Raw genomic sequence first — 11,773 nt, 5'->3', positions numbered from 1 at the left:
TCCTTGATGTTCAACTCAGTGGCACAGCCAGAACGCTAGTATAGGCTGGGCCTAGGCAGGAGCGGGTGGGCACGCGCCGTGTCCCCGACCCGTGCGTGCGTGCACGCACGCAAAGCGCGCGCGAAAATGTGCGGTTATTGGGCGTTTTTTTGTTACTTTATTTCGGTTTTAGGGTTAGGGTTAGGTTAGGGTTATGTTATTTAATTCTTATTTTTGCCTGATATTACCGATTTTTTATCAAAAAGTTAATTATATATATTTTTTAAATAATAATTTCCAAACTTTTTTTTTGTTGCAAAATCGATTGGGTGGGCCAGCTTTCTCCACCCAGGCCCACCCATGGCTGCGCCCCTTCAACTATGCCTTTAGCCCTACATACTATGAATGGCATTTAGAATTATGTCCTAAATGTCATGGTAACGTCATACTCTGCAAAGGCATACAGTAAGATGTCTGAAATCCCCCCGTCAAACTCTCCTTTTTTTTTATCCTTAGGTGATACCTGCTAAATGAATCGAGTATTTGTATCTCATTCTGCATCTTTTCTGGCGTTGACAAACAATCCCTGGTTACATGTGGAAGACAATAGAATCCACATATCTGGACATTTCTCATGGTTGCGATCATCAAAATGGTGTACCGTTTCTAACTAAGCACATGGAAACATTTAAAAAATGGACTCGGTTAACTATCCGTTACACAGTTTTGACTTATTTTTTCCAACTTCATTCATGGTTTATATTAGCAAGACATGTCTTTCACGTCACTTTGCAAGTAGCTCTGGCTGCAAATAAAGCTCATGCATTCAACGAAACTGCTCAAAACACATCCATTTGCATCACCAGATGCACTGTTTAACCTTGTAAACATAGATCAAGGCTCTACTATATGCTGAATATTTTCCTGCTTATTATTCGTGGATGAACACTAACAGCATAATTTCACATAGATATTCACACACAAAATAATACTCTTCTTAATTAATGGCCAAAAAGGTAAGAACAGTTCTCCTTTTGGATAAAGTCCATAATTTTTATGTCTGAATTTAAAATCAAAATTTCATAGTTATTTTCATAAACATACAGTAGCAAATAAACTCAAAGCAATATTTTATATCAATATTTGTACTTTTATTTCAAACCGTGAAAAACCTACAAACCTAACCCTTTTAACAATTTATCAACAAAAACAAAATGTCTGGATGGGCACAGAAAATAAGGAACCCTCGTGCACCACCACGCCCTGATCTGACAAACCACATTTTTAGTTCCAAGCAAAACAAAACGACAAAAAGAATGTCTACAAACCCACAAGTCATAATTGGATAAATCTTTACACTACAAGTAACACTGTGGTTTGCAAGAAATAGACATTAAAACAGATGTTAACTCAGGATACATGGATTTGCAGTCACATCTTGTTTGTGGCGCCGATTCATCAACATTTTACACAAAAACAAAAGTATCAAATATGCAGGGAACAAAATACAGCTGAAGCAATAGTGGCCATTATCTTACACTCTTTTGAAAGATGTGAGATACACGAACACGCAGGGGATGTGTGGGGACACCGACGGGCATAGATCACATCCCCAGCATATTGTACATAATTGGTTCATGTTAACGCTAGGAATGCATAATTGGATAATGGCCTTTATTGCTTCATGACAAGGCTGACATTTTTGACACAGATCTGGTTTGCATTAACGCAACGCAACACAACAACACACTAACTCAAACTTTGTACCCCTTGACCCCCGGCCCACCCTGCAAACGTGTCACTCCCCGACCCCAGCCCCGGCCTGCAAACATGTCACTGTTTTTGTTGCATCGCTTCTTTGCGCGCGGCGTCTTGCAGAAGTTGTGTGTCTACTTCATCTGCAGGTAGCTGGACGTATCGGACCACAGACCCACGGATGAAACAATTCTTCACAGACAACTGGGGCAAAGTAAAGAAAAGGTGGAAAGAAGATGTGTTATCTAGTCAGTTTTGAAGATCAAGTAAAGAAGGTTATTAACTACTACTAACATTATCATGTTGTGAGCTTATAGATTGGCTATTTGGCTATTTTTGAATAGAGCACCGAAGTCTGACATCACTGCCGCTAGAACTCTGACCCCCTGGGTCAGAGTTATTTTTTGTATTGGAATTCCCATAAGGAATCTTAGATCGTGTCATATAAGAACTGTGTGATTTTACTCATAAGGGGCGGCCATAGCTGAGTGGTTAGTGAGCCCGCCTAGGGAGCCAGAGGCCCTGGTTGCCCCAGGTTCGATTCCAGGCCACGCCAGCATATGTGTCGATGAAATGAAATTTGTCCCTGAGCAAGACTCTTAACCCCTAATTGCTCACAGGCCCTCATTGGAAACAAGCCCGCAAGGACTTTCATGAACGTCCTGTTAAAAGGAAAGGAATTATATGGATATGAAGCATCTGACAGTGAAAAAGTACTAATTTATCCAAGGAGTAAGAGAGTACAGATATTTTTCTCCAAACAGACGTTATCAAATGTAACTCAATATCATGAATGACACAGTCACATACCTGACAAACCACTGGGGTGGTTAGCTTCATTTTGGAACACATTGTGACAAAGGCACATTATTCTATTGTTCTGCTTGACCTATGCATGTTATTGTATTTGATTGATATGTAAGATGTTGGAAACTTTGAAGTGACTTAAAAAAAATCACATTTCCAGTTCACGTGAGGGGTAATGGGTCTGATTACTGTGGGTGATTGATTCATTGATGCCACACGCTACTTTACAAATAGAGGGTATGGTACAGGGGGGGGGGGGGGGGAACAAACAAACCTGTGTACTAGTGTGACCGGATGAAGAGAGAAGAGATCTCCTAGGCGCCAGTGTTAAAATGTATAGCTTAAACTAAAAAGTAAGCTGCAGCCAAGAAGCAAGAACCATTGAGCCCAGCGGAAAAGGAATGTGTCGTTGCTGCTACAGGAATTCAAGCACTGGAGTGGAAGGACTTTTCGTTTCGTTTGGACTTAAGGGACTAAAATAAGAGGAGCGCGGAAAGAAGAGGACGACCGCAGGGACAGTTTATTATTTAAAACGTCTGCCTTGCCTTGTGTAGTCGATTGTTGTTTACGTTTGAACTTGTAATCGAAGGGGTTACAAAGGGAATTACATTGGGAATTGTTTGGGTTGGGAGGGGTTTGTGAACGCAATATTGATTGTTGATGCGTTTATTTATTTTGTTTGTTTGGGAAAGAGACAGGGACAGTATTTAATATCCCAAAGTGTATTTTATTTACCATTTGCTTTGTCAGTTGTTAACTTTGTGGTTTAAACTATAAAAAGCATTCAGCTAAAAACCTGCCGATCCTGTTGTTTTTCCTTTAGTTAATAGTTAGACTTTCAAAGTAAAAGGCAGATCGTTACAACAGTTCCTATATGACTCGATCTAAGATTGGCCTATGGGAATTCCAATAAAAGATTGACAAACGTGTCTCTTATTCTATAATTCTAAGCCACAGAACCCTCCACCTATTTCACACCTCCTTCCCTGTAAGCCGTATGATGGCCTGAAAAATGAGGGAACTGGTGTTTTCACACCAAACACCACCTAGCCAAGCAGCATTGCAGTTTACAAATACAAAACATCCCATGAAGTCACAGAAACATTACACAGCAAGTCAAGTAAAACATGGAATCGATAGCTATCAAAAGTCTAGCGTCTCAAGCTGTAGATAGATAATGCTAGCTAACTTTACCCAATGCTAGCTAACTTCACCCAATAGCCCAACATGTATGACCATATTGCTTGACAGGTTTTCATTTTGCTAGGGACCCTCAAATACCACTGGCCTAGAAAATGAATACCTGTCAAGCAATATGGTCATACAACAGTTTGATTTCACTATAATTTCACCAGCTACAAGTTAGCCCAACGAGAGAATGTATAAGAATGACTCTGCAGATCAAAGGTTTCACTCCCTCTACTGTGCTCCCCACCTACAGTATAGACCCACATGTACTAAATCTCGTCTGATCTAACAACAAAAATCAGATCAATTTGGGAGTCCTTGACATGAAAATGAATGAGAACCACTGATCTAGGCTATACCCGTTTTGTTTTATCACATACCCAGCCTTTATTTTCCATGGTGAGAGGCAAGTGATAAAGCTTGCACTGATTGTTCAGCCGTTATATCTTCAGTGACTTGGAAGCACAAGCTTAAGTTGTTTCTCTCCTTATATCCCAACTGACCAATCAGCGCATCTAATGTGCCACCACCGTGCTGAACTGCCAATGCGAGTTAACTCAGGGAACTGAACTCACCATGTCAAACTCAACCGCCAACATGGTTGCAGCAGCAGGTTTAGTAGAACTCACGGATGAGGAGACACTGGAGTCAACCAGCGCACAACGGAACTAAAACTGCAATATTCGTTGGTCCACAGAACGGTGAGGCACGCAGGCAGCAACTTGTGTTCTGAGCCAACTCCCTCCCTACACTGTTGGACAATCCCAGTGGATTTGTGTGTTGACCCAATGCTATTTTCTTGTTATCCTTGCGAATGAATAAAGCAACGAGAATTAGTGATGGCCAACCGGTAACCGCTAAGAAATTGGTAACCGGGTTAATACAGTTAATGGTTAACCATACGGTGCAACCACACGTGAAGTCCACTAACAAGTCAAGGAACACAAAATGAAGCGCGCAAAGAGAAATTGTGTTTTGGGATAGTTTCTCCCAAAAGAATGATGAGGAGGTTATTTGTAACTTGTGTAATGCGGTGTTGAAATATAGCGAAGATATCCTGCCCATCAGTGTGGTCCGTGGCGTGGGGTTTCAGGAGTTTCTGTGCTATATCAAGCCCAATTACCACATCCCATCAGAATACATTACCCATCGAATTGAAGCCCGTTTTGCAGAGAGAGAAAAAAACTCAACTTACTAGTGTCAATTGTGTGGCTCTTACTACGACCGACTGCAGGACGGACGGCACTCACCACGGAGAGATACGTGACAATTACGTGCCACAATATATCGACAAGGAGTGGAACGTTATATCAGCCGTGTTATTGACACAGAGTACGCCCAACAGATACACTGCAGACGACCTCACAGGTAAACTAAATTATGCGGTGGAGGCTTCCCCCAAAAATCCAATATAGACATGTTACGAGCAACTTTCTATCAATAAATTGCGTGCAAGTGATTATTCGTTCGTTCGAGTTTAGAAGCACTCGTTTTCAACAATCCTGCTGCCTCCTGCATTATGTGCAATTTCAAAACAGGAGGTACGCAGGACCGTTGAGTGATTTCCAAACTCCCAGAAAAATAGTCACCTGCACGGAATTTATTGACAGAAAGTTGGTCATAACACGGTGGATTTTTATGAAACAAAGACTTGACAGATACCTCAGAGGATAACCCAAGCTTTCCGTACAGCTGCAATCTTGGAGAGTTTAACGTAGTTTAATACAATCGGATATTACTTTTCAATGAATGGGCTGTCAAGGGTTGGTATTGAAACTTAGATGCCAGACAGCATTATGGCATCCAAGTTGCTTGCGGCTACCAACAAACATGATCATTATTTCCATTGAAGAGTGTTGTATAATGATGTGTGAATGTAAAGCTGAGCATACCATGTGTGGATATTTCTCTGGATCTGTGACACTGATGTCTGTCAGCTTGATGTTCAGATACTGAAACACACAAGAGAAAACAATGAACATTAATAATCTGACAAAATGTAGAGAAAATAAGCAATTAAGCAAAGTGTGTGAATTGTACACAAACCTGGTCCACAGAGTGAAGTGTTCCACAGATGCTGGAATAAATAAATAAATATATAAATAATAGTATATCATAGGTTACACATTTTCGAGAGGTAAGTTATTAGAGGCTTTATTTTCATGTGATGTACAATTACTGATCTGTCACCATCAGATGGTCACTAGCCTCGATCTCCAGGCTTTTATTGCTTAGTTTTGCTAAAATGGTCACTGAACGAACGCACACACGAACACACACACACACACACACACACACACACACACACGTAGATTAGGTGGCATGTGCACAGACCTCAGGTCGTTCTTGAGCTCCACGACCACATCCTTCCCCACCAGAGATTTGAAAAACGAGTAGAAAAGCTGAAAACCAAAACAAGTCCTCAATTAGACATCATTAAGACAATAAACAAATATAACCAAACGTAGGACGGAGGGAAGAGAGAGGACGGTAGCCTGTGTAAAGTAAACAGACGCTTTTGCAATGATTTCGTGTAGGAAATGACAGTGGGCTGAATGGTATTGGAATGTATCTGGACTAAATATTCATAATATCTCATCTCATGTTGTGTAATAAATCATTAAAACGTTCAAACACGCTCAGTTTCTCACCATTGTGAACGAAGTTCCGTCGTTCGTCTGAGGTTGATGATGACGTTGTCGCATGTAGCGTCGCAACGTCACAATTCTGCGACGGGACCGTTGCACATTCACAACCATAGCTACGACCCCATCGCTGGTGAGACCCGTTAGATTGAGTTCACTTGTATGTAGAGATATTATTACTTTATATATCTCTATGCTATTTTGTGTAAACAAACAAATCCCAGTTGCTGTCCAGTCTCTACAGAAAGAGCGATTTACATATTTGTACAACGTTGTCCAATTTGTGTCTTTCTGACTTTGTTTTCTTTTGTTATTTCTTTACTCCCTATTTCTTATGATTAATTTTGTAAAACTTTGGGAGCTTGTATAAAAAAAATGATTTCAAAAATTTCAGCCAATCTTTTACAACTGCGAAAGTTATCTTTACCTCCGCAGTTGCATGACAACCAACCTGATAATCACTGCCAATCACAGTGTGGCCGTCCCTCTGGCTTATGGGACCAGATAACATACAATTCTTACATTTGTCCACTAGGTGGTGCCAGACGAAATGATCCACTTGGAATGTAGCCTCGATCTCCAGACTTGTATTGTTTAGTTTTGCTACTTGGAATGAGACCCACGAGCTTCTGGTTGAATGAATTAATATGTCTCTAGTCCTGCAGCAGTTATTTAAAAGTCACCATCAGTCTGTCTTCGAAGTCGAAGCCTCAACACATTTCAAAGGACCGAGGGTAACACAGGGTTAAAAGGGCATTTAAATGCATCTTTGTTTGAGAATGTTTTTTATTTACATTGTAACTAGTCCGGGAGTCAAAGGGTGATTTTTGGCTGAACGTGGTTTCGTCGGTTAAAGTTTTTTTCTCAACTGATTCTTGCTGCTGGGGGTCCCCTCTTAAGGATTCAAGAGGGTGCCCAGTGAAATCCCTTGAGCATTTTTAATTATTAACCCCTTAATGCCCAAAACTCTAAAAATTCACCCAAAATAGACTTCTATGGTATTTCATGCAAGATACTTGATCTAAATGCTTAAATTTGGTTTCTACAGTGTGTATCCATGTAAGTGGATGTGTACAGTGCATTAGATTTAATATTTATGCATTTTTTAATATTAACCCCTTCCTGCCCAGAACAACATAATCTTTAAACTGTGATATTGTACATGCACAGAAATCAAATTAAATCAAATGCATTAGATCTGCTTTCTACACTAGTGGAACTTTTTTCCTTTTGGATGAATGCACATTAACCCTTTCAGGCCTTCCATCTTGAGCATCCTGCACAAAAATATCTACAGAACATATTCCCAATTTGGTGTTTCCCATAGCTTTCCCATAGTGTTTGTATGGCCTCCAGAGGTCCGCGGGCTTGTCGATCTGCTCTTTTTCGGGCCAAAACGGGCGGTATCTCCCTGTCCCTGGGTCGCCCGGCGCCGGCGGAGGGCTCGTTGGATCCGGGCCGGGGGTGCGCACGCGTCGGTGCCCCCCCCGGGTGTCTGGGGCTCTGGCCTCTCCCCTGCGTGAAATTTCGCGTGGGGGGAAAGTGGCCACTGGTGCCAGCGGGTATGGACCATGCCCGGAACTGGGGCATGGTCCTGGGGCAGTGTCGGCGCCGCGAGAGGCCCCAAATCCTGGAGGATTCGGAAAAAAGCCAGGAGTCCAGAGCTCCCAGGAAGCTGTGGGCTCACGGCCTCTCCCCTGCGTGAAATTTCGCGTGGGGGGAAAGTGGCCACTGGTGCCAGCGGGTAGCTATGGACCATGCCCGGAACCGGGGCATGGTCCTGGGGCAGTGTCGGCGCCGCGAGGGGTCCCTTTCCTGGATCTCTGCGTCGTACCTCCCTGTCACCTGCCCGTAGCCCAGGAGGCGTCTGGCTCGTGCCTGCCTCCCTCCTTTGAAAAAGTCTCCCGGGCGAGACGCCGACACGCTCCAGACCGTACCTATGGAGCTTGGCCGTCGCGATGCCCAGCGCGAGGCTCCTTCTCGGGTGGCGGCGCGGGCCCCCTCCTCCTGGATCTCCGCGTCGTACCTCCCTGTCCCCTCCCCGTGGCCCAGGAGGCGTATGGCTCGTCCCTGCCTCCCTCCTGTGAAAAAGTCTCCCGGGCGAGGCGCCGACTTGTTCAAGAACGCACCTATGGAGCTTGGCCGTCGCGAAGCCCGGGGCGAGGCTCCGTCTCGGAGTGGCCCGAGCGGGGCGCCCGGTGGTGGTGGCTGAGGAGAACCATGAAATCGGAGGCCTCTTCCCAGCGGGCTTATGGGAAGAGAGAGGCCTCCGGTCGGGCACGGCCGGTCGGGCACGGCCGGGTGGGCACGGCCGGGTGGACGGGCGCCCTGGAGGTCCTCGTGGAGCCCACGAGGATCTGGGCTCTGCCCTGGCCCCCTCCTTTGAAATTCTCTCCGGGGAGTCTCGGCAACTTTTCCCATCCCGCATATATGGAACCGGCGTGCGGACGCCGAGGATGGGACGACGGCAGGCCCGAGAGAGGCCTCCGGTCGGACGCGGTAGGGCGGCCTAGCACCCTGGAAGTTCTCGTGGAGCCCACGAGGACCTGGGCTCTGCCATGGCCCCCTCCTTTGAAATTCTCTCCCGGGAGTCTCGCCAACTTTTCCCAGCCCGGATATATGGACCAGCGTGCGGACACTGGGGACACGGACGGCAGGCCTGCCCGAATGCAGGGCCCGCCGTCGGCCACGGTGGCCACTCTAGTCTTGCACTGTGTTCCACAGGAACCACGCCGCCCGTGGAACCCGCTACTTTTTCCTGACCGATAGGCACTCGTAGCCCGCCTCTTGCAAGGGCCCCGCCGGCACCTCGTGTGCTTCCGCGGACGCTGCTTGCAGCCTGCAGGGCCGTCACCCCTGCCGTCACTTCGCCCCCGGGCGGGGAGCCGGCCGGGGAGCCGGCCGGTCAGTCAGTTCGCGGGGTGGGCCCCGGTCGGCCACCCTAGCCCGGGGCCCGCGGAGGTCGGAGCCGGCTCTGCGCCGTGCGTGCCGTACGGCTGCCTGTGGACCTTGTGTCTCTAGCAGCCTGCTGGCGCCCGGCGCACTCCGGCCGACCCACCGCGGAGCGTGCGGTTCCTGGGGAGGCTGGCGGTCTTCTCACCGCGTCTCGGCGAGCCTCCTCGCTCACGGGGGGAGCCGCCACCAGCAACCCGTTGCTTTACGACCTCAGATCAGACGAGACGACCCGCTGAATTTAAGCATATTACTAAGCGGAGGAAAATAAACTAACAAGGATTCCCCCAGTAGCGGCGAGCGAAGAGGGAAGAGCCCAGCGCCGAATCCCCGCCCGCGGTGGGCGCGGGAAATGTGGCGTACAGGAGACGGCTGTCGCCCGGGTGTCGATCGGGGGCCTGAGTCCTTCTGATAGAGGCTCAGCCCGTGGACGGTGTGAGGCCGGTAGCGGCCCCCGTCGCCCCGGGGCAACGTCTCCTCGGAGTCGGGTTGTTTGCGAATGCAGCCCAAAGCTGGTGGTAAACTCCATCTAAGGCTAAATACCGTGAGGGAAAGTTGAAAAGAACTTTGAAGAGAGAGTTCACTGCCGTGCCCTCGCCGGGCGCACTTTATCCGCGGCGCTGCGGCGCGACCGGCTCTGGGTCGGCCTGGAAGGGCTCGCGGCGAAGGTGACTCAGGTTGCTCGCGCGCCTGAGCTTTACGGGGGGTCGCCAAAAGATGGCGGCCCCCCTCCGGACGCGCACTTGGCGCCAAATGACTCGTAAACGACCTGATTCTGGGTCAGGGTCTCGTAAGTAGCAGAGCGGCTGTATGACCGCGATCTATTGAGAGTCAACCCTCGATCCAACCTTTTGTCCGGGACGCCGGGGTCGGCACTCTGTTGAGGAGCAGGCTTGTCCCCGGCCTGGGAACGGAGGCTTCTCCCCGCCCGGCAGGGGCCAGGCCCGGGCCTGGCCTCTGCCGGGTCCAAGGCGCTAAGTCCATGATAGTCCCATGGGCGCGCCAGGCCATTTTTACCACCAGGTCCACGCAGTGCTTTGGCCGCGGCCTGCCACTCCACTTAACGCCCGCCGAGGGGTGCTTAAGAGTGGGTCCGCGGGACCGGCCGGTGTGCCGGGTCCAACGCGCTAAGTCCATAATAGTCCCATGGGCGCTCGTCGCCGTTTGTACCACCAGGTCCACGCGGTGCTTTGGCCGCGGCCTGCCACTTCACTTAACGCCCGCCGAGGGGTTCTTAAGAGTGGGTCCACGGGACCGCCTGGAGAGCCGGTTGTCCCCCGGAGGCGTGGGTCCCCGGACTGGAGCGAGCACCCAGCTTGGGGGCTCCCTGGGCCGGGTCGAGGCCTCCCCGGGGTTCCCTGGGGGTCCCCAGCCGTGGGTCTGGAAAAAGGACAAAGTCCTGCGGTCGAAAAAGAGCAGATCCACAAGCCTGGATAGGCCTGTGGTGGCCGCGGGGCGCAATACCGCCGGCGTCCACAAGGCGGCGCCGTCCCCGGTCCCTGGTCCCCATCGGGGGTCCATGGACCACCTCCTACCCAGGGACGGTGGCTCCCGGGGCGGGTAGAGCGGGCGAGTGTGCACCCGGCACTGTGCCGTGAGGCACTGGGCTCCCTGGCCCTTGCCCTGTGTGAAGGGGAGAGCCCGGGAGAAGGGCCGACTGGTGCCATCTAGTAGGTAGGGACCATGCCCAGGAAGAGGCCTCTTCCTGGGGCAGCGATGGGCCACGGACCGTGGCCCATACAAACACATATTCCAATTTGATGTGCTAAATCAATATTTTTGCATAAAATGCCATAAAAAACGTTTTTTGTTTTGAGCATTTAAGGGTTAATGACTAAAAGATGGTTGGCCTCAAATGGTTAATATGCATTCATCCAAAAGGAAACATGACCAGTTCCACTATTAGACTTAGTAGAAAGCAGATCTGATGCATTTGATTTGATTTCTGTGCATGTTCTATTTCACAATATCACAGTTTAAAGATTAAGTTGTTCTGGGAATGAAGGGGTTAATATTTAAAAGTTTACAAATATTAAATCTAATGCACTGTACACATCCACTTACATGGATACACACTGTAGAAAGCAAATTTTAAGCAATTAGATCAAGTATTTTGCATGAAATACCATAGAAGTCTATTTTGGGTGCATTTTTAATGTTTTGGGCATTAAGGGGTTAATAATAAAAAATGCTCAAGGGATTTCACTGGGCACCCTCTTGAATCCTTAAGAGGGGACCCCCAGCAGCAAGAATCAGTTGAGAAAAAAACTTTAACCGACGAAACCACGTTAAGCCCCATGACTCCCGGACTAAACCTGGCGTGCCAATTTTGGGCATCAAAGATTCCCAAGATTAATGTTTTTAAGTAACGTAAAGGGCAACATTCTAAAAGTTAACATTTTCTCAAATTATTATATATATTTTTTTTACCAGTTTGGATGGCAGAT

The 11,773-nt window shown here is 47.7% G+C and overlaps 1 protein-coding gene across 1 annotated transcript; it reads right to left on the bottom strand.

Moving 5' to 3' along the window:
* Positions 1 to 1,108: 1,108 nt before the first annotated feature.
* On the bottom strand, positions 1,109 to 6,436 carry smx5. The gene is made up of 5 exons (XM_080430194.1): positions 6,381 to 6,436; positions 6,064 to 6,131; positions 5,776 to 5,806; positions 5,622 to 5,681; positions 1,109 to 1,938 (listed from the first exon to the last, which is right to left on the bottom strand). The coding sequence occupies exons 1-5, from the start codon at positions 6,432 to 6,434 to the stop codon at positions 1,813 to 1,815; spliced, it is 339 nt and encodes a 112-aa protein (XP_080286320.1). The 5' UTR covers positions 6,435 to 6,436; the 3' UTR covers positions 1,109 to 1,812.
* Between the last annotated feature and the right edge of the window lie 5,337 nt (positions 6,437 to 11,773).

The sequence above is a fragment of the Gymnoscopelus braueri genome (genome assembly GCF_963280865.1).
Source record: "Gymnoscopelus braueri genome assembly, chromosome: 6".
Classification (NCBI taxonomy): domain Eukaryota; kingdom Metazoa; phylum Chordata; class Actinopteri; order Myctophiformes; family Myctophidae; genus Gymnoscopelus; species Gymnoscopelus braueri.
This window is presented reverse-complemented; position numbering and strand designations above follow the sequence as displayed.

What these genes read in the sequence shown, in the direction of transcription:
- smx5 (XM_080430194.1), bottom strand. Translation starts at nt 6,434, where the DNA reads ATGCGACAACGTCATCATCAACCTCAGACGAACGACGGAACTTCGTTC. An exon ending in GAGCTCAAGAACGACCTGAG is followed by an intron (nt 5,807 to 6,063) that starts GTCTGTGCACAT and finishes TATTTATTCCAG; the next exon opens with CATCTGTGGAACACTTCACT. An exon ending in CAGAGAAATATCCACACATG is followed by an intron (nt 1,939 to 5,621) that starts GTATGCTCAGCT and finishes ACTTTGCCCCAG; the next exon opens with TTGTCTGTGAAGAATTGTTT.